Source organism: Aquarana catesbeiana, linkage group LG03, assembly GCF_042186555.1.
Source record: "Aquarana catesbeiana isolate 2022-GZ linkage group LG03, ASM4218655v1, whole genome shotgun sequence".
Taxonomy (NCBI): Eukaryota; Metazoa; Chordata; class Amphibia; order Anura; family Ranidae; genus Aquarana; species Aquarana catesbeiana.
In genome coordinates this window covers 58,671,147-58,688,351 of record NC_133326.1, presented here as the reverse complement: position 1 = coordinate 58,688,351, position 17,205 = coordinate 58,671,147, and the positions used below count along the sequence as shown (strand labels likewise).

The window sequence follows — 17,205 nt, the reverse complement described above, 5'->3', positions numbered from 1 at the left end:
ACCAGTGGCAACCTGTGAAGCTCTGGTGAACTCCATGTCCAAGAGGGTTAAGGCAGTGCTGGAAAATAATGGTGGCCACGCAATATTGACACTTTGGCCCCAATTTGAACATTTTCACTTAGGGGTGTACTCACAAGCTGTACACTCACTACATTACATTGTAGCAAAAGTGTAATTTCTTCAGTGTTGTCACGTGAAAAGATATAATAAAATATTTACAAAAATGTGAGGGGTGTACTCACTTTTGTGAGATACTGTATATGAACACAGAAGGTGCCCTCATAAGTATTCGAAGATTTGGGACAGGTGGCTATCCCACTCTGATATATGTACTGATTAAAAGTTAGTAATATATGCCATTTGTATAGCTGATGTTTTAGATATTATATCATACCGGAAATCTCTATTCATCCCACCACTTAATGTACTTTTCCTGATGATGTCTATATCTCCTGCTTGGAAGTTTAGGTTCAAACTGTATCCATTTTGATATCCTGGTACCATGCTTTAAAATGCTTATCTGTTTTTCCTATTACCCCACTTCACGGTTTTGGGTTTTGTTTGTTTTTTTCCTCATATGATTGTACTGATTTTATTGGATATGTGTACCATGTATGTTTCCTTTTTTATTTTGAATAAAGCTGTTCTTCTGATTAAAAAAAAATAAATAAAAAATGATGCACTCACGGCCAATGTGTTCCGTTGGTTGATTGTTATATCACAGGGCTCTGGAACGCAGTGAAACACTGCATTCTGGTGTGAACTATTATTTTCCTTGTGGCATTACAGTTAGCAGTGTTTATCCCAAAGGAAAAATGCAGGGAACTGCACATAGTGTGAATGAGCCCTAAATAACCATAAGACATAAGATTGTATGTTTAGAAGTTTATTTGTAGGGAAGAATATATACCGGTAATAGGTTTTCTGGTTTTCCTTGCTCTCAATTTTTTTTTTTACTTTTTTTTTGTATTGCATGTAGGTTTGCCAAAATTCAGCTGAGTGCATCAGCCCCAATTATTCCTTTTCGGGAAACTATAATCAGGCCACCAAAACTAGACATGGTAAATGAAGAAATTGGAAAGCAGCAAAAAGTCGCCATCATACATCAGAAAGAAGAGCCAACTAAGGGGCCTGAGGGAGTCCAGATTGATGCTGATGGCTTTGTGACTGTAACCACACCAAATAAACTGGCCACTCTCAGTGTCAGAGCAATGCCACTTCCAGAAGAGGTCACCCAGCTATTAGAGAAAAACAGTGACTTGATTCGCACCATTGAACAGGTTAACTTGGCTTTGAATGAAGGCAGTAATGCTAATGTAAACGATACAACAATAAGCAGAATTCAAGAATTCAAAGGTCAGCTCGAGCAGCATTTACAGGGCAGAAGGTGGAGAAATGCCGTCAACCAGATCTGGTCATTTGGTCCACGGCACTGTGGGCCAAATATTTTGTTAAATCACATTGAAGGTTATGAAATTCCATCTGTCTGGCAATGCCTTGAAAAAGTTACCAAACAATGTATATATCGGAACTTTGATAACAGCATCGTTAGTGGATTTCAGCTTGCAACCCTTGCTGGACCTATGTGTGAAGAACCTCTAATGGGTGTCTGTTTCATTGTGCAGAAACTTGATATGTGTAAATCTGTGATTCTAGAAAGGCAAGTCTCAGAAGAAATAATACTAACAGAGGCTGAAGAGACTTCAAATGTTGGCTCTACTAATGATGCTGCAAGAAAAACCACTGATGGAAAAGACATCTTGGAAGACCACCAGGAAGGTTCAAAAGCTCATGACAAGTCTAATAAACAGAAAGTAGATGTGATGCTTCCAGGTTGTTATGGGCCATTTTCTGGACAGTTAATTGCCACAATGAAGGAAGCGTGTCGTTGCGCTTTCCATGTCCAACCCCAAAGGCTTATGGCTGCAATGTACACCTGTGAAATTATGGCCACAGCAGAAGTTTTGGGTAAGTGCAAGTTGTCATTACAAAAACTCTGATAATGTCTTGTAACAATTATGTTTTTATAACGGAAAATGGCAATTTTTATGGTTGCCGTCACCTGTTTGTAACTGTATGTATTCCTAATACTGTGCCTGATGGAGCTAGACACCTGCCTATATATTTTCTATGTTTGTTTAGAAACAGAATTGATATGTTTTACTGTGCAGCTTAAAAGTTCTCTTAAAGTGGATTTCCATTATCTCAAAGTATTCTTGGATTATTTAGAACTTTCAGTGTGTAGTAACATGACAAGATGGTCATTTTCCAAATACCTTCCACACATACTTTGCAACCCTTGAATATTTTGTTAACTGTCCAGTGAAGCTGCAGTCTCAAATACATCAATAGGTAGTCATTGAGGTGAAGTCTGAAATATTGGCTCCTGGCTTCTTAAAAAGTGAGGAGCTGGACTTACATTTCCATGTACAGTAAACATATATTAGTGTCTAGTTTATCTGGCAGGGTGTCTGGTTTAAAAATAAATGCCTCTTATTACTTTTCCTAGACAACTCAGGGCTTGAAATAATTGATATATGTTGCCATTTTTGCAATTAAAAGTGGTTTAAATTGCCAGAACATTATTGTTGGAATGTCCTGTATTAACTTTAATGGGGAAAGTTCCCTCCAATATCTTCTGCAGGTTTTTGTCTTCATGTTGCATCATCAAGTACAGAGGCTGACTTAAACTAGCCATACACTGATTGACATTGTAATCAATGTGTAGCAGCCCCCTCTCAACAGAAGCTGATCGTTTGATTAACTTCTGTCGAACAGACAATTTGAAAAACTTTTCTCGATTGGCGGGATCAGCGGTAGGAGCCCCTGTCAGAATACAATGTCCTTGGGCATTTTCCTCCATCCACCTTGTTTGCGTGGATGTAGGAATATTTTTTTATTTTTTATTACAGTTCATTGTTGGTAAGGTTGAATAAAGACACTTGTGCATCCAGTTCAACCTGTGTATGTGTGTCAATGTTGATAATTATTTCCCATATCCCTGTATGTTGTGTTCACTAAGATGCACATCCAAGAGTCTTTTAAAACTATCAATACTTCCCGCTGATGCCAATTGTGGAAAAGAGTTCCACATCCTTACCTCCCTGACAGTAAAAAACCCCCAACGCAGCTTAATGTTAAACTGCTTCTTTTTCAGTCTCATCGTGTGGCCCCGTGTTCTCTTACACTCCCTGAGACTGAATAGTTTCCTACCTACACTGAGATCATCATTGAGATATTTGTATATCACTATCGTATCTCCTCTCCAGCGTCTCTTCTCCAGGGAGAATATGTTTAGTGCTTGTAATCATTCCTCGTAATTGAGGTCCTCCAGTCCCCTTCTTAATTTTGTTGCCCTTCTCTGGACTCTTTCCAGTTCCAGCACATCCTTCCTGAGGATTGATGACCAGAACTGGACAGAATACTCCAGATGTTGCTGAACCAGAGTTTTATAAAGTGGCAGGATTATAGTTTTATCTCTGGAGTAAATTCCCTTTTTTACGCATGCTAATAGTCTGCTGGCTATACTTGCTGCAGCTTGACATTGCATGCTATTGCTCAGTCTGTCTTCTACCAGGACCCCCAGATCTTTCTCCATTCTGGATTCCCCCAGAGGTTCCCCCCCCTCCCCCCCCCCAGTGAGAAATTTGCGTTTATATTTTAGGCCCCAAGTACATTACTTTACATGTTTCAACATTAAACCTCATTTGCCATGTAGTTGCCCACCCCATTATTTTATTCAGGCCTTCTTTTAAAGTTTCTATATCCATGTGAAGTTATTGCCCTGCTTATTTTTGTGTCGTCAGCAAAAACTGAGATTGAGATTGAGCTATGTATCTCATCCTCTATACCATTTATGTATAAATAAACAGAATTGGCCCCAGGACATAGCCTTGGGGTACTTCACTTACCACTCCAGACCATTCTGAGTACACATTATTTATCACCACTTTTTGAACGCACCCCTGTAACCAGTTTTCTGTCCAAGAACAAACTCTATGGTCCATGCCCACAGACCTCAGTTTGTAGATTAAGGGTTTGTGGGGAACTGGATCAAATGCTTTTGCTAAATCCAAATACATCACATCCGTAGGCCTCCCCATCTAAATGGCAGCTCACTTCCTCATAGAATCTGTTAGTTTTTTTGTTTTTTTTGTTTTTTTTTTTTCGTTTTTTTTTTGTTTGTTTGGTAGCCTGTTGGCTTATGCCCTGTACACACGGTTGGATTTTCCGATGGAAAATGTGTGATAGGACCTTGTTGTCAGAAATTCTGACCGTGTGTGGGCTCCATCACACATTTTCCATCGGATTTTCCGACACACAAAGTTTGAGAGCAGGATATAAAATTTTCCGACAACAAAATCCATTGTCGGAAATTCCGATCGCGTGTACACAAATCCGACGCACGAAGTGCCACGCATGCTCAGAATAAATAAAGAGATGAAAGCTATTGGCCACTGCCCTGTTTATAGTCCCGACGTACGTGTTTTACGTCACCGCGTTTAGAACGATCGGATTTTCCAACAACTTTGTGTAACCGTGTGTATGCAAGACAAGTTTGAGCCAACATCCGTCTGAAAAAATTTCGTTGTCGGAATGTCCGAACAAAGTCCGACCGTGTGTACGGGGCATAACACTGCTCTGGTCATTGTTTGGATTGGGAGAACGTTCCCTGTCACCAGCTGTTCTGAGAGTGAGCTTTTCAGTCACTGACTGCATAGAAAAGGTATTTAAATCAATTATGCTAAATTGTCTGCAGCACAATGGGGTGCAGTAGGGATGCAACATTTAAAAGGTGGGGTGTAGCATTGCCTAAACATCTACTTTAAATTCATGGAATTCAAATTCAATCATGTGACGTTATTGATATGTCAGTGGGTGATTCGCTTGGGAAATTAATCTTTTCAGTAACAGTTAACGCTACACAAAGAATGACATACAACTGAATACAGTTCTCATAATGTAGAAAATTGTGCTTTATAAACAGGGCAAATAGGCACATGCATAATTATTGCTTAAGGCTAACAGCTTAGAATGCCACTGAAATTTAGTAATTAAAGGCTTAAGAGAGAATGTATCTTATTTACAAGTGAGATGGACACGCTTCTCTGATTTATTCCACTCAAAGCGGTAGTACACCGCCGAAAAACAAGAAAACAAAAAACCCTGCAAGACAATAGCTTTATGAAATACTTACCTTAGAACGAGGCTCCCGCAGCTCACGCGGTCACCGCCAAGGGGGCTAATATGTTCCCTCTGCGTTTCTTCCGGGTTCTGCCGCTGTGACTGGCCAGAGCCGCGATAACGTCACTCCCGCGCATGGATGTCCTTCATTCCAGCAAGGTCCGGCACCTTCAGCGTGCATGTTTAGGAGATATTCATTTTACCTACAGGTAAGCCTTATTATATATATATATATATATATATATATATATATATATATATATATATATATAAATGACCAAGTGGACAATACAACCGCTTTAAAAATTGTTGACCAGCTTCAAAGTGATGCTACTACATTTAACCAGTATTGGTTATACTGGTTATACTCGAGGCTTCGGGCCGGGGTGATGCAGTGGAGTGCCATTATGCTGTCATATGCCCACTTTTGTCCTGCAGATGTGGATTTGCTGTGCTCCATCCTTATTTGACCCGTAAGGGAAAGCTTTTGTGACCCTCTATAACCAAAGGGTCCCTGCTACAAGGTGAGAGGCCATCCTTTGCATTGGTGGAGGGTTCACAGAAAGTCACTGAGATGTCAGCATGAAGCTACACTGCACCTGAACGATTGGATTGCGCAAGTCATGCCCGCATATGTAAACGGTGTTCAAACCACACGTGAGGTATCGCCGTGATCATTAGAGCGAGAACAATAATTCTAGCACTAGACTTCCTCTGCAACTTTAAATTGGTAACCTGTAAAAATGTTTAAAGCGTTGCCTATGGAGATTTTTAATTACTGTAGTTTGTCGCCATTCCACGAGCGTGCGCAATTTTAAAGCATGCCATGTTGGGTATTTATTTACTCGGCCTAACATCATCTTTTATATTATAGAAAAAAATGGGCTAACTTTACTGTTTAGTTTTTTTTTTTTTTTTTTTTCCTGTTATGCGTTTGAAAGACCGCTGCGCAAATACAGTGTGACATAAAATATCGCAACGACTGCCATTTTATTCTCTAGCGTCTCTGCTAAAAAAAAAAAAAAAAAGATATAATGTTTAGGGGTTTTAAGTAATTTTCTAGCAAAAAAATACAGATTTTTACTTGCAAACAACCAATGTCAGAAAAAGGCCTGGTCTTTAGGTGGTTAAAGTGGAACTAAACCCATCGATTTTAACGGTTTCCCAAAACAGCCACATTCAAGACATGTCCTGAATGATGTCACAGTTGCTTGTGCTCTCCACCAAACTGTCAGGCTATCAAATGTGTGTCATGGTGTCATAACTTATCACATGTGCAGCACCATCGCAACCGAGTCTAAGATGGCAGCTTCCTTGGTTGTAAAGGATAGGAGGGTTTAGTGCCACTTTAAGATGTTTGTGCTTTCTCAACGTTAATTGGCGGCATTATAGTTGACTACAGTTGGATTTTTTTGTGGGTTGCCTTGAATGTGATGAGTAATAGCACAAATCCTTAATTATTGAACAGTTTTCTTGTGTTTTTCCTGTCTTGCTTCAGGAAAGTAACATTGACACGAATTGCCCAACAGTCTTGTTTAGACTTGCACAAATGCAGGTGCAGGATCGTTGTATCCTTGCGTAATCAAAATCCTCTTATGTAATATAGCCCTAAGGATGAAGAACTGACCTTTATGGATGTGTAGATTTTTATTTTTATTGCAAATCATTCCTGCATTTGTCAGTAATTCATTTTACACCATCAAACCAGTTTAACTTGTTCACAATCACAGTAAGATTACCTTGCTCATGCTGGGAGGACAACAATAAGGCTGGCCATACACTATACAATTTTCTTGTTAAACTTTCCTTTAGATTTACCAAAACCATATAATATGAGGTCAAACCTAAACCCTTTCAACTTGTATTTTATCAGGCAGGCCCTTGCACTACATAGTTTAAGGTAAATCTAAAGGAAATTGAATAAGAAAATTGTATAGTGTATGGCCAGCCTAATGCCCCGTACACACAGTTCGGACATTGATCGGACATTCCGACAACAAAATCCTAGGATTTTTTCCAACGGATGTTGGCTCAAACTTGTCTTGCGTACACACAGTCACACAAAGTTGTCGGAAAATCTGATCGTTCTGAACGCGGTGACATAAAACACGTACGTCGGGACTATAAACGGGGCAGTAGCCATTAGCTTTCATCTCTTTATTTATTCTGAGCATGCGTGGCACTTTGTGCGTTGGATTTGTGTACACACGATCGGAATTTCCAACAACGGATTTTGTTGTCGGAAAATTTTATAGCCTGCTCTCAAACTTTGTGTGTCGGAAATTCCGATGGAAAATGTGTGATGGAGCCCACACACGGTCGGAATTTCTGACAACAAGGTCCTATCACACATTTTCCGTCGGAAAATCCGACCGTGTGTACGGGGCATAAGTCTCCTTTTTTTTATGTGAGCTGCCCAATCTTGTGCTCACTAAGCCAACATGTTTACTGTTGCCTGATTTACCGTATCTATTGCATTTTCCCGTCACAATAAGGGAGACCAGTGTGACGGTGTCCATGTATTCAATTTTTATACTGACCCAATGTTGGGACGCTGTGTAAAATCTACATAAAAGTAGAATACAAAGATTTGCAAATCTTATAAACCCATTTGTATTGACAATCGAAAATAGAAAACATATTAAATGTTTAAACTCCAAAAAGTTAGAACAGGGCAACAAAAAGCTGGCAAAGTACGTAGTACTAACAAGGAAGAACTGGAAGAACATTTTGCAACCAATTAGGTTAATTGGCAACAAGTCAGTAACATGAATGGGTATAAAAAAAGAGCATCTTAGAGAGTCAGAGTGTCTCAGAAGTAAAGATCAGCAAAGGTTCACCAATTTGTAAAAATAGGGCAAACAATTTCAGAATAATGTTCCATAACATAAAATTGCAAAGACTTTCTATAGATATATATCTTTATCTACAGTACATAATTTCAAAAGATTCTAAGAATCCGGGGAAATCTCTGATGCGCAAGGGTCCAGGCCGAAGCATGATACTGGATGCCCGTAATCTTTGGACTCTCAGACAGCACTGCATTAAAAACAGACATGATTCTGTGATGGACATGGGCTCAAAAATACTTCCAAAAATCACTTTCTGTGAACACTGTCCCCCTTCCTATCCAAAATGAATGAAACCTTCCCTGTTAGCTGTTGTATTCTGACAGCTAGTACCTGTGGCTGTCAGAATACCTGAACAGTGGCTGCATCTTATGGACTTCTGTCACTGTTCAGCTGGCAATTTTCCACCTAAACTTTGTTGAACTTGGTGGTGCCAGCAGGGCCACACATCAATCACGTTTCAGTTGACGAACGAAAAGACAACAAAAAAGAATGAAAAGCTCTTTTGGCCCTACTTCTCATATGGGTCACGGACATGCAGAACTTTAGCCGACAGTGGGCTAAAGTCCACTGTTGGCTGACATCACTCAGCTGGTCCAGGCTCTGGAGAGATCCCAACTTTAATGTCGGGATCCACCCAGATGCCTGAACAGCAGCTGGCTCAGCCTCTCAGCACACTGCTGGCCGGTCATGAAGGAGGGTAAATCTTCTGGAGGTCAATTAGTTAATGAACCTCTAAACTGGCACCATAAGGAAAAATATGTTTTTTTGTATTTTTTTTTTTTTTTGCACCATGTTCCAATATCATTTTGGAAAAACAAAGGAATTGCCACTTTTGTAAAAAGCCAGAAGTAGAACCTTTCCCACAAGTAATGTGGAGTTTTAGATGGGATCGTTCCCCACTGAACATCTATATCCAGTATCTGCCATGTGTGTCCTAAATAGTCTTCTCCATCAGATGTTGGGATGTAGGACCAGGACGGAGCCTTTCCACGTTGTATCTTTAAGGTTGAAGTAGTTTGGTGCCTTGCTGTACGAATGAAATATGCACACAGTCTTGGGCGATTCCATATTAATATAAGAACAAAATAATTTTTTCCTTCTAATCTTAATTGAGCAAGAAGGAGTTGTTTTGAAGTTTCTTCAGAACAAAAAAAAAGCCATTCTGAGACATTTTAGAGCCTCAGAATGTATTTTTTACACTGAGAACTTCAAGGCCCAAGGCATATTTTACAAATGTACTTCATCAGCCTTCCTTTTAAATCCTTACTTCTAAAAGAACACTATCCGGCAGCTCTGGGCTATCGTCCCAGAGTTCTCTTGTTGTATTGCAGACCTCAAAAATACATGACATTAAAAAAAAAAAAATGTGTACGTTAAAAAAAATGCTTTTTTTTCTTCATGTAATTGTAATGAAGTTATCAAGGTTTCTAATTAAAATATCTGTTTATAGCTTAAAGACAATCATAACTGTATCAAGTTTTCAGAAAAGTACAGTTTTCTGTTATGCCGGTGTTGTCATAGAAGTAAAAACTGTTTGATTATTGAGTTACCCTGCTTTGTGTGCTATGCAATTAAATTTCATTCAAAGGGTTCACCTTTACCAAAAAACTGTCTATGCTGGTAAGAGGTGCCTGTAGTAAAAATAAAAAAAATAAAAACTGTGCACCTTTGACCAAAGTTGAATAACACTTTTGCTATAGGTGTACACCATTTACTTCCTGAAGCCTGGCTGAAAAACTCCCAGAGATGGCATCGTCCCATCCTGCCTTGTTTCTAGGATGTTGCCAAGGCACTCCCAGCTGGTTCAAACCCCCTTGTTTGCGCTCTCTCTCCCTTGTTGCAGGAGCTCAGTGATGCTGCAGTGGGGGAGATAGTGGACCACACAGGTGCGGGGGTTTGAGAGCTCGCACCTGTGATGGTGGCAGTGAGCAATAACGGCTGGGAGTGTCTTAGCAACAGCCTAGCAACATGGCAAGATGGAATGGTGCCATCTGTGGGAGTTTTTCGGCCATGCCTTGGGAGATACGTAAATGGCCTGCAGCTATAGTAACGGCATTGTCCACCTTTAGGCAAACGTGCACAGTTTGTCTTTATCTACATACATTACCTGTATTGACAGATTTTTGGTAAAAGTGAACTAGCCCTTTAATGCAGTGGTCTCCCACTGACATTAACAATGGGGCATAATTATTGCCACTGACACCAACAATGGGGTACTATTCCTCCCACTGACACCAACAACTGGGCATAATTCTTGCCACTGACATCAACAATGGGGTACAATTCCTCCCACTGACACCAACGATGGGGTACAATTCCTCCCACTGACACCAACGATGGGGTACAATTCCTCCCACTGACACCAATGATGGGGCACTAATCCCCCAACTGACACCACGGACACCAGTCGACACCAGGACATTTTCTACTTCCACTGGCCACAGTCCAGCCCCTCTAAAGTCTGAAGGATAGTAAACTGGCCCTTTGTTTAGAAAATTTGAAGACCCTTGCTTTAATGTTTTAAAGCAAACATTTATTATATTGCAGCTTACCAATTCTTAGATGTGATGGCTGCATTTTTTTTTTTTTTTTTAGACTTGCTTTTTTCTTTTTTCACCTGGTGATCCAACCAGTAAGTCTGTTATTTTTCAACAGAAAAGTTCTCTTGAAGTTACAGGGTTGAGACAGACCATATACCACTGGCAGGGGAGCTTGAAATGATGAGCTTTTATTTATTCATATAAAACCTTTATCCTAAAACGAAAAAAACGTTTGCTGTAATTGATTATAAAGTATTAGCTGAAGTTCAACTTCAATTTGTTAGTGTATTTTTATCTGCTAGTACATTAAACACTCCCCTCCTCCCAGACTGACAATGGTGCTGTTCAGATGTGCCCCCTGTGCTCCTTCATCCTGAGCGGGGGCACTCTAATACAGGAGATGTGTTACTGGCCAGATCATCAGGTAAAAATAGAGGGAAAGAAGCATAAAAAAAATGAATGCAGCCACCACATCTAATGATGGATAAGCTGTTTATATTACAGTATATGTATATTACAGTTTTGGTTTTGGATTTAATACCGCTTTAAAGTCACAATGTCCTGCCTTAGTGGCTCTGAAAATCAGGGGACATCCTCATTAATAGTCCATAATGTCGGTGCAGCTGGTGCAAGAGTACCGTTATCTGGTGGTTTAGGAAGGAATTGTTTTTCCCCTGCTGGAGCAAATTGGATCATGCTTTGCTGGGGGGCGGGGGGTGGGGGGTTGCCTTCCTTTGGATTAACTGTGGGTATGGGATTGTGCATATAGGATTGTACTTTTTTTTTTTTTTTTTTTTTTTTTTTAGTGCAGAATCCTCAAAGTACAGCAACCTAGAGGACTCTTCCATTAAAGCCAAAAGCCAAATCCCAGGCCATTTTGATTGACAAGGGTTCTGACATTTCCTGGTAGTCTTGAAGTTTGCTACTTCATACCTTCCACTCATACCTTCCTAACCCCCCATACCAACACACCCAAAATCCTATTGTTTCCATCACTATGGTAGGTTAACTTGCTAGCCAATTGGGTTGTACAGATGGCAAGAAGAGGGAGGTAAACCTCTAGGTGTCTACGCTTTATACCTTAGTTTTTGCAATAAAGTTGCTTTAAGTATTGGTTTAGATTACAAAGTGATGGGTATGATGTAAATATAACAGGTACTCGCTCCTACTTCCAGTTGGATCACCGCGGCGATCGCTGTTTTGAAGACCTATCCAGTTGTGTGTGTAGATTTTAGCTTGAGCTGTTGAAGTCTGTACACAATATTTTTTTTTTCCCCCACAATCTGTAAGGGAACACATATGAAATGTACGCCAAAGCTCCACCTGCTGGCTAAAAATACAAAATATTAATATACAGGATTTCATATTAATTTAAAGTGTTTCTAAAAGCTTTTTTTACCTTATTGCATTGTTTGGATTAAGGTGAATAAATCCTTTGCGTCACCCTCAGCCCCTCTTATACTTACCTGTTGGTGCCGACAGGAGTGCCCCTATAGCAAGCGGCTTGCTATGGTTGGGCACTCGGCGGAGGGGAGGAGCCAGGAGCGCCGAAAGGGGGACCCCAGATAAGGGGGATCTGGTCTGCTCTGTGCAATGGTTTTACAAAGCAGGTAAGTATAACATTTTTATACAAAATGCGTATATGGCAAGCTATACATTTACATAAATATAAATAAAGGTTAAAGGTCTCTGTAAATAAAAAACCTTTATAAATGACACTTCTGCCTGATTTTGATCACCTGGAGGAGTGGAAGACACGAACATTCATTCCGGGCAATAAAAAAGGTCAGAATCTGCCCAAAAGTCAGTTATCAGGATCGGATTCTTTGAGGTGTTTTGGCCTTGAAGTATCAAGTATTATTACCGTGCTCAGTCTTTTCAGTTACAGGAGAATTTAAACATGTAAAAACAATGTAAGATGATACATATTCTTGATCGCCTGCAGATTTTTTTAAGTTTGCCCACTTACAAAAAAATGAAGGGTCTATAATTGGTATCATAGGTGTATTTGATAAATGATAGAGACAGAATATCAACGAAAAATCCAGAAAAAAACACATGATACAAATGTTATAAATTGAACTGCAGTTCAAGAAGTAAAATAAGTATTTCATCCCCAAGCAAAACATAACTTAGTACTTGGTGGAGAAACCCTTGTTGGCAAGCACAGAGGTCAGACGTTTCTTTTAGTTGATGACCAGGTTTGCAGACATCTCAGGAGGGATTTTGGTCCACTCTTCTTATTTTTGTCCACTCTACATATACTGACATAAACGGCAGATATTTTCTGATCTGATTTTGGAGGCCTGAGCTGCACAAAAAACACCATCCAAACAGTTGTCCAGATCTTCTTCTGTCTATGGGTATCCTAGGAGGTGTTAGGTTTACCTATTATGATCTTCTTCCTTAAAGTAATAGTTGCCCTTCAGATCTGCTGCTATACTTCCTTAAAATACCATAACACAACATTGCCAAAGGCAAATTGTTAAAAGAACAAGGTCACACAACTTTTGTTCACTTCAGAAGTTTTGAAGGTGCTGTCAGTACGCTGTAAACAAAATACATATTTTCAAAGAGAGGCAGAGCATAGGAACAAAAGAAACGGTATAGTCCTCCGTCACTTGTGTTTTTGGGTGCAAAACATGTAATGCCCTGTACACACGACCGGTTTTGCCGTCGGAATAAACTCCGAAGGTTTCTCCGACGGAATTCCGCTCAAGCGGTCTTGCCTACACACGGTCACACCAAAGTCCGACCGTCCAGAACGCGGTGACGTACAACGTCGCCGTCGTACGTGTTGTAACCAATAGCTTCTGTCTCATGCTTGCTTCAGAGCATGCGTTGTTTTTGGTTTGTCGGAACAGCATACAGACGAGCGGGTTTCCCGATAGGAATTGGTTCCGTTGGAAATATTTAGAACATGTTCCATTTGTAGGTCTGTCGGAATTTTCGAAAAAAAAAAAGTCAGATGAGGCCTACACATGATCAGAATACACGATGAAAAGCTTCCGTCTGACTTTTTCTGTCAGACATTCCGCTCGTGTGTACGCGGCATAAGAGGAACTGAAAGATAAAAGCATCTGTTGCCTAATTTATTACAACACATTGTTAGATTTCTCATACTGACAGTGCTTATACGTCATATGTAACAGTTGATACGTGTTATTAAAATGTGACACCGGGTCCATTGAATCCTTCTAGCGGCTAATCTATATAATTCTAAAGCCCAGTTTGTACACAATACGTCAGAGTCGACAGTACTAAAAGGTGTGAGTCACAAAAATGATTTTTATTTATTTACTGTTATGTATCGCATTGACACTGGACCACGCCATCCTTATTATTATTATTATTATTATTATTATGTACACTGGACGTTTCTCAACCTCTTCTGAATGCCGGAACATCACAGCTAGTAATCCACGTTTAAAAACCTGTGTTTAGCAGCAATTACAAGCCGTGTTTAGCGGCGTTTAGCCACGTTTGTGTTCAGAAGAGTTTTCTAAAGATAACCTCAGGAGACCCTCCCAAATTATTAGAAAGCACTAAAAACAGATATTTATTAACTATTTCAGCCATTCTGTGAGAGAACAGTGTGAGTAGCAGCTGAGAAAGCAGTGTGCTTGTAGCTAGCTGTTATTTTTTGGCTGGTTTGTTAATATGGATCCCATGATGAACATGTGTGAGGAAATGCTCCTGATGTTGCTTTTGCTGAGGCTCCAAAGACGTAGAAAATTGCGTGAGAGGACCAGAGTTCGTCACTACTGGACAAATCTATTGATGGCTCAACGCATGTCCACAGGATACTTTTCTAATATATATGTTCAGCTGCGTAATTACCCAGAGAAATCTTTAAATTTTACGCGCATGTCAATTGCCACCTTTGACCTTCTCTTGGAAAAGGTTAGACCCCGTCTAGTTCACATGGACACCAACATGAGGAAAAACGTGCCACCAGAGGAACGTCTGTTGGTGACCCTCAACTTCAGCGTCAAGTAATGCAAGTTGTGTATTGTACAGCATAATTGGCTGATGAGGGAATATCAGATCAAGCTTGCAGGCAGTGATAATTGAGTTTTTGGGTGTGTTTTTAGCATTTTCCAGGCTGAAAAGTAATAAATAAATTGTTTCTTTTTAAAAACGCTTCTAGACCAAAACGCGCCTAAACACGTCTGGCGCTTGAAATGCCTCTAAACTCAACTGCCTGGAAACGACTATAAACAAACCTGTGTACATGTACTGGTAAGATAACATAGAGGAGAGTTCAGGGGTAGTTGAAAAAAAATGCCCAACTGCTCCTAAACATCCGTTTACCATCAGCCGTGTACATGAGGCCTAATTCTGATTCTGTGGGCAGCACAGTGGCTAAGTATTTAGCACTTCCACCTGGCAGCACTAGGGTCATTGGTTTGAATTCCAACCACGACACTACCTGTCTGTAGTTTGCATGTTCTCCCTGTGCCCACGTGGTTTTTCCTCTGGATACTCCGCTTTCCTCCCACACACCAAAAGACATGCTGGTAGGTTAATTGGCTCCTGTCTAAATTGGCCCTAGTATGTGTATGTATGAATGTGAGTTAAGGACCTTAGATTGTAAGCTCCTTGAGGGCAAGGACTGATGTAAATGTACAAAATATATATGTAAAGCACTGCGTACATGGTTGCTACTATATAAATACCTGTAATAAATAAATATATTTTTTTGGGATGTTGGCAAAGGGTATTCCAAATCTGTAATTTACCAAATTATGTATATGCTACAGTGCCTTGAAAAAGTATTCATACCCCTTGAAATGTTCCACATTTTGTCATGTTACAACCAAAAACGTAAATGTATTTTTTCGGGATTTTATGTGATAGACCAACACAAAGTGGCACATAATTGTAAAGTGTAAGGAAAGTGATAAATGGTTTTTTAAAATTTTTTACAAATAAATATCTGAAAAGCGTGGCATGCATTTGTATTCAGCCCCCTTTACTCTGACACCCCGAACAAAACGAAAATCTAGTGGAACCAATTGCCTTCAGAAGTCACCTAATTAGTAAATAGAGTCCATCTGTGTGTAATATAATCTCAGCATAAATACAGCTGTTCTGTGAAGCCCTCAGACGTTTGTTAGAGAACCTTACTGAACAAACAGCATCATGAAGGCCAGACAGATCAGGGATAAAGTTGTGGAGAAGTTTAAAGCAGGGTTAGTTTATAAAAAAAAATATCCCAATCTTTAAACATCTCACAGAGCACTGTTCAATCCATCATCCAAAAATGGAAACAGTATGTTACACCTGCAAACCTACCAAGACATGGCCATCCACCTAACCGACAGGCCGGGCAAGGAGAGCATTAATCAAAGAAGCAGCCAAGAGGCCCATGGTAACTCTGGAGGAGCTGCAGAGATCCACAGATCAGGTGGGAGAATCTGTCCACAGCACAACTATTAGTCGTGCTCTCCACAAATCTGGGCTTTATGGAAGAGTGGCAAGAAGAAAGCCATTGTTGAAAAAAAGCCATAAGAAGTCCTGTTTGCAGGTTGTGAGAAGCCATGTGGGGGATACAGCAAACATGTGGAAGAAGGTGCTCTGGTCAGATGAGACCAAAATTGAACTTTTTGGCCTAAAAGCAAAACACTATGTGTGGTGGAAAACAAACACTGCACATCACCCTGAACACACCATCCTCCCCGTGAAACATGATTGTTGCAGCATCATGCTGTGGGGATGCTTTTTTTCAGCACGGACAGGGAAGCTGGCCAGAGTTAATGGGAAGATGGATGGAGCCAAATACAAAGCAATCTTAGAAGAAAACCTGTTATGCCCCGTACACACGATCGGACATTCAGACAACAAAATCCTAGGATTTTTTCCGACGGATGTTGGCTCAAACTTGTTTTGCATACACACGGTCACACAATAGCCAATAGCTTTCGTCTCTTCATTTATTCTGAGCATGCGTGGCATTTTGTGCGTCGGATTTGTGTACACGCGATCGTAATTTCCGACAACGGATTTTGTTGTCGGAAAATTTTATAGCAAGCTCTCAAGCTTTGTGTGTCAGAAATTCCGATGGAAAATGTGTGATGGAGCCTACACACGATCGGAATTTCCGACAAGGTCCCCGCTAGCGGGCGAATACCAACGGTAAAGCACCGCTTACAGTAGCGGCGCTTTACCGCCGACGCCACCCCCGCCCCAGTGTGAAAGGGGCCTAATTGTAGCCACTTCCCAATTATCTTGTAAGCAGCCAGACTTGCATGTTTTTTCTGAAAATGTCATTCCATTATTAATTCTTTACATTTTTCTGACTTCATTTTCTCTTCACCAATTGGCTGCTGACAAGCTCTTCCCACTATGCAGGACCCCCGCCCACTACGTACCACCCAGTAAGGGGTATAGCTCTAGCTCTTCCCACTATATACCACCCCCGCCCACTACGTACCACCCAGTAAGGGTCTATAGCTGTAATGCTGCTGTAAAATAGAGACATAATTTAATATATAATTTCACAACTTTACTTGATTTTAGAAATATAAATCTGACTTTATTTGCATGACTACACAACAACTAAAACGTTTTTATAGGAATGTTGGTAATCCCCTGAACTTTCCTATGCTGATTGATGCTAAACATAA

General features: G+C 40.3%; 1 protein-coding gene across 1 annotated transcript in view; it reads left to right on the top strand.

The window, feature by feature from the left end:
• Positions 1 to 17,205, top strand: part of EFL1 (elongation factor like GTPase 1) — a 556,540-nt gene that overhangs the window by 473,110 nt on the left and 66,225 nt on the right. The window contains exon 18 of the mRNA XM_073618573.1: positions 980 to 1,968. Coding sequence (XP_073474674.1) covers positions 980 to 1,968 — 989 coding nt within the window. The remainder of the gene's footprint in view (positions 1 to 979; positions 1,969 to 17,205) is intronic.